At 32.0% G+C, this 13,128-nt stretch overlaps 1 protein-coding gene across 1 annotated transcript in view; it reads right to left on the bottom strand.

The window, feature by feature from the left end:
• The window catches only part of LOC145261966 (uncharacterized), a 620,004-nt gene that overhangs the window by 100,082 nt on the left and 506,794 nt on the right, over positions 1 to 13,128 (bottom strand). Inside the window, exon 31 of the mRNA XM_080119795.1 lies at positions 2,882 to 3,079. Within this exon, the coding sequence (XP_079975921.1) occupies positions 2,882 to 3,079 (198 nt within the window). The remainder of the gene's footprint in view (positions 1 to 2,881; positions 3,080 to 13,128) is intronic.

Genomic DNA, 13,128 nt, shown 5'->3' with positions numbered 1-13,128 from the left:
TGTATCGTCAAACTCGGAAATCTTTCTGTCAAACTCGGGAATCTTTCTGACAAACTTGGGAATCTGCACGGAATGTCAAACGGGGGGTAGTATGTTCTCGTTCTATCAGTCATGACCGGGTAGAAGTTTTAAGTAATTAGCAGCCGTATTGTTGGGTGTCGCCTGCATTAAGTATTGAACCTTCGATCTCCAGAAGACTGTAACTTTTACAAGTGAATTTTAAACAAGAATCCGTGAGAACAGTTGTCCGAATTTAGATAAGAAGTTGAACAGTTATATATTAGAAAAATAAAATACTTACCTTTGCATACGGCTCTATATGAAATTAGGAAATGTGTATATGTTTATGTACAGAATTCTCTCTTAAAGTGAGTCAAAGTAATTAAGTTTGGAACACAGGCTTCTAGGCGTAATAGTTGATAATGTGAATTATATTCATGTTAATTTAGTTTTATCCGAACAGGGTAAAAAGCAGTTCATGGAAATTCAGATATCTGTTTTTGTTCATGAAAATTTAAATATTGATTCACCCAGTTTCAGTTTTAGTTTGATTTTTAAACAGTTTTTAAGCAGTTTTTTTGTTTTGTTTTACGACATATCATCACTGCTGGTGTCTGTTATTTAATGCAATATCCGATCATTTTGGTAAAATATTTTCTGTTTCAAGTTCTTTTAGATCTTCAGATATGTATTTGTAGTGTTCGAAACGTTCCATACCGTGTTCCATACATATGTGTGTGTAAATTTAAATTAAAAAGCAAACCAGGCCTTACCAACCAAATGTAATATAATAATTGTTCTATGTTCCGTAACGCGGACGTGCGTTATATGCAAATACAGAGCTGTGTACGAAATGACGTCATGATAAGAAAAAAGACAATTAAAAGAAGAGAGAGGACAATCACATTAGAGACGTGAGTGACATTACGGCCGCAATTGAATGCCGCAATAAATGTCGTTGTTACAAAAAAAAAAAGAAAAAAAGGAGTTGAATTATTACTTGTCCTGTGTTCCTTGCAACATACTCTGCTACAACGTGTTGGAACTATGTGTGTAAACTTGGGTAATGTTGCATCCTATGATTTTTCCTTACAGTTTTTTTTCATTAATAACGAGAAGTCACGCGTGGCGGAGAATGAAGAAATAAATTGCCGTATTAAAAAGAAGAAGTCATGTTTTTCTCCCCAGAATTGCAGAATTTAGCATTAAAAAAAAAAATGTCAAACGGGGGTAGTATGTTCTCGTTCTATCAGTCATGACCGGGTAGGAGTTTTAAGTAATTAGCTACTCTGCTACAACGTGTTGGGTCTACATGTGTAAAGTTGTGTAACGTAACAGTTAGTTGTTTTATAAAAGGAAATTGTTGTTTGTGTTTTTGTTTTTGCAGAACTTGATTTAGTTTTGCAAATAGAAAGAAAAAAATAATTACATCAATGTTGCTGCAATTCTTGGCCAGAAAGCTGGTATCTTTAGACTGATTAGGTTAAACGAGGAATCCCTGGTGAATATATATTAATAGGGCAGTTCCAAAAAATAAAGCTTCCTACTTTTTTTTTAATCAAAAAATTAAAGCGCTACAAAGACAAAAGTAGTACCATTAAAATGAACGACCTTTTGTGCCCTCAGAGTTTTAAGTCAGCATGATATGAACACATTTGAAAATTAACACTACTTATAGACACGCATCGAATTTGATCGATAATCATATTGAGAAAAATAAAGAGTTATGATTTTTGGAATACATCTACTGTAAAAATGTGTAATGTGAACTGAATTTCAATTTCTTAAAATATTTTAAACTTAAGTTTTAAATTTGAGACTTTTTTTTTAGGATTAAATCATGTAATGTAATTGTATTAAATATTCTTGACCTAGGATTTGATTAAATCATGTAATGTAATTGTATTAAATATTCTTGACCTAGGATTTGATTAAATCATGTAATGTAATTGTATTAAATATTCTTGACCGAGGATTTGATTAAATCATGTAATGTAATTGTATTAAATATTCTTGACCTAGGATTTGATTAAATCATGTAATGTAATTGTATTAAATATTCTTGACCTAGGATTTAGTATCATTATATTTTTATTATAAACTGACATGAAAATGAAGAAAACCGTTCTGTTCACGGAATTAATTTTATCCGTCCTACAACGGGTATTCTTCGAGTTAAGTAATAAGATTGTTATCAAATGTAAATAAGTTTTAAATATTTACAACAGCTTAAATATTTATGCATTATGATAACCGTAAAAGCTGTATGTATTTTGTTGATTAATCAAAATCAGGAATCGGAAAAATCCGAAGTTTTGGGGGTATTGGAATCGGAAAAATTGAACACAGTTTCTGATTCTAAAAAAGCGATTCTTTCATATAATTTTTAGTTTTGTTTAAAACTTAAATTTCTATTGCTGGTGCTGCTGATAAATAGTCTTTGATTTTAAACTACTAGAAAAATTAACATTTATAAGTCACTATAAGAATCTTAGCTAAAAATGGCACTGGAAAAACAAATGGTCCAGTAAAAATAGCACGAGTGTATAAAGAAAAAATGGCACAAATGAAAAATATAGATGAAAAAACTCACAATGAAATTATCAAAATCTTGGATACAATACATAAACGGAAATCATTAAGAAGAAATTAAAAAGAAATCTATATCTATTGAAAAGTAGATATGGACTCTCTGCTCCCCCCTGAACCCCACCTCCAAAAAATGAATTCTACTATTTTAGAATCGGACTTGGAATCAGTAATTGTATTAGAATGGGAAAAAAAAAACATTGTAATCGTTCCATCACTAGTAAGTACTGCAAATTTTAATAAGAAGTTAAGAAGTTATAAAAAAATAAAATAAAATAAAAAAAATACTTACCTTTACATACAACTTCTTTTCCAGACCAGGTGCCATTTTCCTGGCACACTCGCACTTTGGAACCATGTATTTTGTAGCCCTTTAAGCATCGGACTTTACACTTGGTGCCTGCTACCAGATCACTCCCATCTGAATAGAGACATCTTGGCGGTAACACTTTGCCAAAATCAGGGGTTACAAGAGCGTGGCATGGCTTTGCTGGAAAATGGAAGAGAGCCCAAAGTAAAGATAATTTGCGTTCGACTTATTGCTAGTGTATTACAGTATTAGAAACATAAGTAAATGTTGCAAAGAAAGATAAATGCTATCTTGTATACACAATTAGTATTATTGTACAATACTTCTTATCGTGCTGTAGAATTAAGTGGACGTTGTGTGGGGGGGTGTAATTCTATTGATAGACCTTTAGGAGAAAATCAAGTAAAGTCGTAAAAGATGTGCATTTATTTGGTCCTCCTTCTGTCTTGAGATAACGGATAACCTCTGAAAGAGTGCAACTGTAATAAGGATTTTATAGTGAGCAAGGGTTGCTCAATCTCCAACGACACCGCTCCTATTCCAACATTGCTTATGTTTGATGCCAAAGAGAATGCCTGGAAGCAACGTTCATGTTGACTAGAAAGTCTTTCGTTATTTTTTTATTATACCAAAAGTAATGTCTTCTATTTTTTTTATTCCACCTGAATGGATCAAAGGGTATTGCTAATTTCATTAAGTGACTTCACTTAATAAGTTATCGAGATTAAAAGCAACTCAAGGATAAAGGCTAATGAAATCAAGAAATTGTCAGTTGGGCAATGATGAGTATTAACATTTATAAATCACTATAAGAATCTTAGCTAAAAATGGCACTGGAAAAACAGATGATCCAGTAAAAATAGCACGAGTGTATAAAGAAAAAAATGGCACAAGTGAAAAAATATAGATGAAAAAAATCTCACAATGAATTTATCAAAATCAAGTTTTATTTTTTTATTACATTCATAAAAGTACGATTGTGCAAGTAAAGTGATATTATGAGGGGCATTCCAAAAGTACGGCCTTCTATTTTTATTCGGCCTGAATGGATCAGAGAGTATTGCTAATAGCATTAAGTGACTTCACTTAATAAGTTATCAAGATTAAAAGCAACTCAAGCATAAAGGTTAATGAAATGGACAGATAAGATTGTCAGTTGAGCAATGATGCAAATTATAAGTGGACAAAACTTGAATATGGATTGAATATCTATAGTAAATGGTATAAATACAATTTGATGATTTATGAGGAGTGTTTATTAAAGTTAGATTTGAGGATGACCATGTTGTAGCACTCAGAGAAGCAATTTTGTGGCAACATAATTCACAGACAAAGTTTTTTTTTTGTAAGAACATATGAACTACTTAATAAACTTTGTAAATCTGTAGAAATTAATGGTATAAATACGTTTATTTTCACAAGAAAGCATTCAAATTGTCTTATCATTTAGGTTTTACACAATTTTCTAGATATTCAATCCATATTCAATTTTTGTTTTTTCTTAAATAAAAGTTCTTTTTTTAAAAGCAATGTTGAAATTTGGCTTCTTAACTTTCATTTCCAAGGTAATCGTTTCACTTAGACTATTAGGTGTGGTTTTATGAGGGATTTTGTTTGGGTCAGGGGCGGAGCTTGTGACTCAGACTTAGGGTTAGTGGTAAGGTAAATAACTTTTTAGGGGCTATTTTTCAGCATGAAGTTAGACTGCTAGAAAAAGCTAACACTAAATAAACCCTAATAATAATGTCCAATATAAGAAATGGACACCTGACAACCTAGCAGATAGACGATTCATACGTTATATAAAATCTGTTATAGACGCTGAAGAATCACAAAATAATTTATTTATTCTTCTTATTAAAAATGTTTCTCATTAAAAGACATTATTATCAGATTTTAAGAGTCATCTTGCATATATAATGTACAAGCCAAAAATAAAGGAAAGAAAATTTGGCAAAATATTTCGGTAATGTTCCCATATTAGAACGGTTTATGCTCTAAGCATACGCTTTTTAGGATTTTCTATTCTTGTAAATAAAGAATGAAATTTAAAAATATCAGCTCCCAACTTAAACGAGGTTTAATTGTGTCAGATAAAAGATTATGTTTAGCCAAAGCTAAACTGAGAAGTTTCAGTAAAGTACAGAACAGTTAACAATCAAAAACTCACAAACAAAAAAATTTAAAAATATAAAGAACAAATGCTATATAACAAAAACAGTGGAGTTAAATTCTCTACCGATACTTACACTTTAAAGTGTGGAAAGTGTTAAGATTTTTTTTTTTTTTTTCAGAATTTCATGTCGTTAAACTGATTTAATGACTAAAAAACACGGTAGTCGAAATTTCCAAGATGATCGTTTCACTTAGACTATAAAGTGTAGTTTTATGAGGGATTTTGTTTAGATCAGGGGCATGGGGCTTTACATTCAGGCCGAGGGCTACTTGTAGGGCAAAGAATTATTTTGTTATTATTTCAGCATGAAGTTAAACAAAATTAACCAATCACCTCGAAAATATTGGCTGCCATTTTTTTTTTGCGTGTCGATAAATCAGTTTTACAAAATCAAATTTTAAGATAAAAAATCTGACAGTTTTCACTCTTTTAAGTATACAAGTCGGTAGATAATTTAATTCTACTGCGGTTGGTATAAATTATTTGTTGCTGTTTTTAATGAGTGGATAGTTAACTATTCTGGACTTTCATCAGAAGGTCATTAAAGCCTAACAAATGTGCGAATTCTTTTAAATAACGTACTTTCCCAGTGATATTCTTAATCTATAATCTGGACTTCATTCCACTTGGATCGATGGCACCTTCATCTCTATCTGTCCCTTAGATTATTCTGAATTTATTCTGACTTTAAATAATGTAAATTACAGTTCCTTGCCTCAAAGATTTTTATCTTTGTCATTAATTATTCACTATCTCCGCTGTTCCTGATTTTTATCAGTGCCACCAAATTAAAGGCAACAGGATATAAGTAACCTCGTCTGCTTTATTAAGCAAGATTATTTTACGATTGTGACTCAAAAAATAATGCAATTTCTTTTACTGTATAAAAAGAACACATTTTTTCCGCAGCATCTGACAAAGTCAAACCATGTGCCTAGAACTTTGCTTCAAATTCCATTCTTTGCGATCAGAGACACCTACTTGTGGAATTTCCGCCCTATGACTAAAAATATCGCTTCAGGAAATTGCAAAATCCATCAGGAACCTTGATGCCAGCAAAACAGCTGGTGATTTCTATTAAAAAAATAATATTCTGAGATTAAAAGTCTTACAGGTTTCACAATATGGAAGTAGATAATTTAATTATACTAAGTTTAGTATAAATTATTTGTTGCTTTGATTTTTTGGATTTTATTGTTTACCACCTTTTGACTCTTTCCATTAAAAAAAAGTTCTGAGATTAAAAAAAAAATCTTACAGTTCCACACTCAAAGAGTATATGTGTCGGTACATAATTAAATTCTGCTGCATTTGGTATAAATTATTTGTCATGAATACATTGAAACCAGTGGAATTAAATTCGCTACTTTTAAAGTGTGGAAACTTTATCATTTTTTTTTTTTTTCGGAATTTGATTTTATTACGCTAACTTAATGACACAAAAAGAAAACATGGTAGTTTTTAAATGTGCTGTTTTAAATTACCTATTTGCTCAATGCTATATAATTAGAAATTCTACATTCTCATTATAGTTTTTATAGTATTTTCTTAATATTTTTTATAGTTTTTATATTTTTTATAGTATTTTCTTAATATTTTTATAGTTTTTATAGTATTTTCTTAATATTTTTATAGTTTTTATAGTTTTTCTTAATATTTTTTATAGTTTTTATATTTTTTATAAAATGTATTTTTCTTAATATTTTTATAGTTTTTATAGGTTTTTCTTAATATTTTTATAGTTTTTATAGTTTTTACAGTTTTTTCTTAATATTTTTATAGTTTTTATAGTTTTTATAGTATTTTCTTAATATTTTTATAGTTTTTTCTTAATATTTTTAAAGTTTTTATAGTTTTTATAGTATTTTCTTAATATTTTTATAGTTTTTATAGTTTTTTCTTAATATTTTTATAGTTTTTATAGTTTTTATAGTATTTTCTTAATATTTTTATAGTTTTTACAGTTTTTATAGTATTTTCTTAATATTTTTATAGTTTTTATAGTTTTTTCTTAATATTTTTATAGTTTTTTCTTAATATTTTTAAAGTTTTTATAGTTTTTATAGTATTTTCTTAATATTTTTATAGTTTTTATAGTTTTTTCTTAATATTTTTATAGTTTTTATAGTTTTTATAGTATTTTCTTAATATTTTTATAGTTTTTACAGTTTTTATAGGTTTTTCTTAATATTTTTATAGTTTTTATAGTTTTTATAGTATTTTCTTAATATTTTTATAGTTTTTATAGTATTTTCTTAATATTTTTATAGTTTTTATAGTTTTTATAGTATTTTCTTAATATGTTTATAGTTTTTACAGTTTTTATAGTATTTTCTTAATATTTTTATAGTTTTTACAGTTTCTATAGTATTTTCTTAATATTTTTATAGTTTTTATAGTATTTTCTTAATATTTTTATAGTTTTTATAGTTTTTTCTTAATATTTTTATAGTTTTTATAGTAATAGTTTCAATATTACTGGCGATCAACCTTGTATTTAAACAAACAAACAAAAAAACAGATCAGTTATCCAGTTTTTCTCTCGGCCAGCAGAAATTCCACAAGTAGGTGTCTTTGATTGCAAAGAATGGAAAGAGTGCACCAGTGTTGTGCAAAAAGGGGGTAATGTGCTCCAAATTACGGAGAGCATCCAATCATATTAAATCTTCCTTTCTTGTAATATTTTTCAGTGCAAGCATTTATACTTGAGCCTTTGGGGTATACCATCAACGGTTTAGCCTCTAGAGCATGCACCTCTCTCCCCGGTGAGAGCAGCACATAAGTTAAGAAACTATTACAAACTTAGTGAAAGACAAATGCTTCACAAACTTACTGGCTATAACAAAATCATCATCTCAAACATAGGATCTTATCCTACAAGATCAACCGATGATGTTATACTGCAGAGGATCAGTGAAACTCTCAGTGGAAGGTATTGACAATAGTTTTCGACATAAAATCTGGCAGAAAATGTTACTATAGAAATTTACTAGCTATTAGAATGTATGCTACAACTTTCTAAACCATTAATTCTTTATTATCGGTCATTATATATTACAGATGTGTCCCTTTTCTTCCTGAGATTCTTATGGATTGCTCTGCTCTAAACTTCTTGGTCTTTCTTTCTCATCGAATCATTGTTGGAGTCCATATATTAAATCCATTGCTATTTCTGATTCTCTATAATCACTTTCACTCACTCGAGGTTATTCTATATCTCTACAAATATACTATCAGAACATGTATAGAGTACTGTTGTCATATTTGGGCTTGAAAGTTCTTGATGAATTGCAGAAATGTATCTGTAATTTGATTGGCCCCCAACACTTTATTCTTCACTGCAACCACTCTCTCACAGACATGATGTTACTAGTCTCAGTCTTTTCTGCAAATACTTATTATGCCATGTGTTCATCAGAATTGTCTGATCTATTCCTTGCTTCTTCTTTTGTTCCAGTTCGTTCGACTCGTTAGTCTTGCGGTATCCACCAATTCGCTTTAATACAGCTTCCCAATCCAGTAGTTTCTTTCCAAGGACTGCAGGTTTGTGGAACTCTCTTCCTGCTCACTACCTTCTACCTACAACCTTGGTCTTCTTAAGACTAAGGTAAATAGGCATCTTTAGTCTTTGCAATAATCAGCTTTCATTCTTGTTACTCCTTTATGCTTTGTCTCGAACGATTTCCATAAAAAAAAACATGTTTTTGTGACTTTATTATAGGCCACGAAAGCATTACTCCCTCTCCAACTATGACAAGGTTTTGAATTCAGACGCGTATGAATACTAAGAATCAGATTTCTTTAATCTCCCAAAAATCACCAAATAAATTTGAATATTGGAAGCTTTTAAAACCTTGATAATCTTTAGTGCTTGCTTGTCATTAGAGTTTTGCAAGACATACAAACATACATGCATACATTTAGACAGACAGGTGAGATTTATATTTATTTCTTATTTACTTATGTTATCTTCTTATGCTGCTACTGCTATTCTTAAGCTATCTTTCTCGTCAATCCCACCCGCCAATAGTTTTTTTTACACCATCTAAAACATTCACTATGCTATTAGGTTGGTGCTAAAATAATGTCGTTTATTGATGACATTTTATCTGATGAAAAACGATATTATTTTTGCACCAACCTAATAGCAAAGTGAAAGGTTTAGATAATGCAAATAAAAGAACTATTGGCGAGTGGGATTGACGAGAAGGGTAGCTTAAGCATAGCAATAGCAGCTTAAGCAGAGTAAGAAGATGACATAAGTAAATAAGAAGCGGCAAAGGGGGGGGTAAAGGGGGTGACAAAGAAATAGTGAGTTGGAGTCGGATATTTGGGAATTCTAGGAGTCAGAGCCATATTTTCCAACTCCACGACACTGATAGAAATGTCTATACATAGATCAACTTAGATAGCAGATAATTTAATTCCTAAACTTCCTAAAATAACCTGATCAAAATATCAATAATTTTTTTTAAAAATCACTAAAATCCAAATTAATTTGTGAAAAGTAAAACAACAACAAAAAATGTTTTCAACTTAATTTTTATAGTTTTTACAGTTTTTATAGTATTTTCTTAATATTTTATAGTTTTTACAGTTTTTTCCTAATATTTTCGATGTAAAATGATTGTAACAGCTGCAGTATTCTTCTGTTATTTTTTATAACAAAACATATTTTTCAGTGCAAAATCGAAAATGGTTAGTTATGACTGGCATCTTTTTAAAGACAGCGTTAACCAATTCCAGATAAAAAAGAAAAACTTTGCATTCTGTTATCTAATTGATGAAGGGGTTCCATTATAAAAATTGCTTTGTTGCTCAACTTCAGTCTCGACACTTTTTGAGCATCCGTATAACATATATATATTGCTGACAACACTATATATAGAATATCTGATAATCTTGCTTGCTTGCTTGCACAGTGAATGTTTTAGATGGTGAGAATGAAAGGAGAGGGTTAGGGGAATAACGAGAGGAGTTTAGAGCAGTAGTAGTAGCAGCAGTTCAAGCAGAGTAGAAAGATGACATAAATAAATGACATAAACAAAGAAGTAAAGGAAAAGAGAGAAGAGTAAACAGAAGAAATTTATTATTTTATTCATTGTTCAGATTCTCTCTACTATTTTTTAAATAGTGCTCAAAAATCTCCAACTAGTACAAACTCCCATATTTACAAAGCTGTTTAAGCGTTATCTTAAAGAGAATTGCTTCCCAACACTTTGGAAAACCTCATCAGTATGTCCCGTATTTAAAAATTTAGGTGATCGGTCATCTCCCTCACAATATAGACCCGTCAGTCTCCCGTGTGTCATTAGTAAGTTGCTGGCATCTGTATTAGAGAAGTAGTCAGCCACCTCAGCAAAAATAACCTCCTCTGTGACATGCAATATGATTTCCATTCTGCTAAATCTACAGCAAATTTGCTAACAGTTATATCTCATAGGATTAGCGAATCTCTCTAGGGCAATTATCCTTGACATATCAAAAGCCTTTGATAGGATACAGCATAAAATCTCCAACTGGAAATGTTTTTCCAATTATTAAATCATTTCTCTCTGATAGGTTCATAAGAGTAGTGGTTAATGGGTAGAAGCCCACAGTATTAATGCTGGAATCTCTCACGGATCAATCCTGAGCTCAATTCTCTTTCTGATCTAGATAAATGATCTTTCAAATTCACATCCTAAGATCATTTGTAGACATTTATCTATGACAACACTTCAAAGGCGTATACGACCAAGTTCTCTCTGATGCTCTCTCCTCTGATCTTGATCATGAGATGCAATGGGGAAAGAGGTGGCTGGTTACTTTTAATGCATCTAAAATCAAACTTCTATCTTTCCATCATCAATGCTCTTGCATCAATCGAAATGAATGGCTCTCGTCTTGGAGAGGCTCCATGTTTTGACATGCTTCTAGGTTTGACCTTTACTCCTGAACAATAATTTCCCCCACTCTTTATCTGTGTCTAAATCTAAACATAGAATCTATGAACAAAGCTTCTTTCTTAGAACTGCACGCCTGTGGAACTCTGTTTCGTTTTCCTGCTTTTGGGACTACAACATGGAACATGTACATCAAATCCATTGCCAAGACTGCTGGAAAGATGTTAGGATCGTTCTACTGCTCTAGTAGATATCTCACTGCTGATGCAGTTCCCTACCTGACACTATGCCAAGTACGTCCAAGGATGGAGTACTGTTGCCACATCTGGATAGGAACTGCTAGAAATAGCTTATCCTCCCTTGACAGAGTTCAAAATAGACTTTGTAGCTTAGTGGGAGATGCTCTTTTCTTTCCCTGAAACCTCTTTCCCACAGAAGAGACGTTGTGAAACTTAATTTCATGGCAAGTGCTCGTCTGGTCTCCCTTCGCCAAACTTTCACAAAAAACACTCGTTTAGTTGAAACCACTATCAATAATTTCCCCCACTTGAAGGGGCTAAATCCAAATGTAGTTTTTTTTTTTATATAGGAATCACCACTTATAAGGTCAAGAGGCCACTCAAGGATAAGGGTTAAAGAGTGTACAGTAGACATTGGACAATATAGTAGTCATTAGTAATGAAAATTTGGTAAATTTGATAACTTATATAGAACGGCTCATCAAGAACTTATTTACGTTAGACTTGAACACAACCATATTAAAGTCAGCCGGAAAGCAGGAAAACGGAAGACAATTCCACAGGCGTGCAGTTCTAAGAAAGAAGCTTTGTTCATGGAATCTACGTTTAGGTTTAGGCACAGATAAAGAGTGGGGGGAATTATTGATAGTGTGTACAGCTAGACGAGTGTTTCTTGTGAAAGTTTGGCGAGGGGGACCATAGATTGAAGCTCAGTTGAACACCTTCCATGAAAATAACGATACATCAGAGACAAACTCGCAACATCTCTTCTGTGAGATAGAGGTTGCAAGGAAGAGAAAAGGACATCTCCTACAAGGCTACGAAGAATATTTTGAACTCTATCAAGGCAGGACAAGTCCTTTCTAGCAGCTCCTGCCCAGATGTGGCAACAGTATTCCATCCTTGGACGTACCTGGCTCTTATATAGATAGAGAATAGTATCAGCTGTGAGATATTTACCGGATCGATAGAAAGATCCCACCATTTTTCCAGCAGCCTTGGCAACAGATTTGATGTACGTGTTCCATTTAAGATCAGGAGTAAAGATCAAGCCCAGAAGCTTGTCAAAACTTGAGGCTTCCTGAAGACGAGAGCCATTCATTTCAATTGATGCCAGATGTGGATCAGAATGTTGATGATGTAAAGATAGAAGCTTGGTTTTAGATGCATTAAAAGTAACCAGCCACTCCTTTCCCCATTGTACTACGTGCTCAAGATCAGAGGAGAGAGAATTGGAGAGAACTTGGTCGTTTACTGTCTTAGATGTGCTACCATAAATGGTAGTGTCGTCAGCATAAATGTTTACAAATGATGTAAGGATGTGATTTGGAAGATCATTAATGTAGATCAGGAAAAGAGTATGGCCCAGGATGGACCCCTGAGGGACACCGGCATTAATACTGTAAGCTTCTGATTTTTGCCCCTCAACTACTACTCTCATGAACCTATCAGAAAGAAATGATTTAATAATTGAGAAGACATTTCCAGCTATACCATAGCTAGAGATCTTATGAAGTAAACCTTTATGCCATACCCTATCAAAGGCCTTAGATATGTCGAGCAATTGCCCTAGAAAGGTGGCCTCAGTCGAGAGATTTGCTAATCCTATGAGATATAACTGTAAGCACATCTGCTGTAGATCTAGCAGAACGGAAACCATATTGAGTGTCACTAAGAAGGTTATTTTTGTTGAGATGGTTGATTACTTCTGTATTTAACACAGATTCCAACAACTTACTCATGACGCACAGGAGACTTATTGGCCTGTACTGAGAGGGGGATGAGCGATCACCTGAATTCTAAAATACAGGGCATACTGATGAAATTTTCCAGGGAGATGAGAAACTATTCTCCTTAAGACAACGTTTAAACAGTTTTGTAAGTATGGGCGCTAGTTCAGGTTGAAGTTTTTTGAGTACTATAATTGGA

The sequence above is a fragment of the Euprymna scolopes genome, chromosome 3 (assembly GCF_053919585.1).
Source record: "Euprymna scolopes isolate OS-2025 chromosome 3, ASM5391958v1, whole genome shotgun sequence".
Lineage (NCBI taxonomy): Eukaryota > Metazoa > Mollusca > Cephalopoda > Sepiida > Sepiolidae > Euprymna > Euprymna scolopes.
Note: the sequence above shows the minus strand (reverse complement) of the source record. Positions and strands in the feature narration are given on the sequence as shown.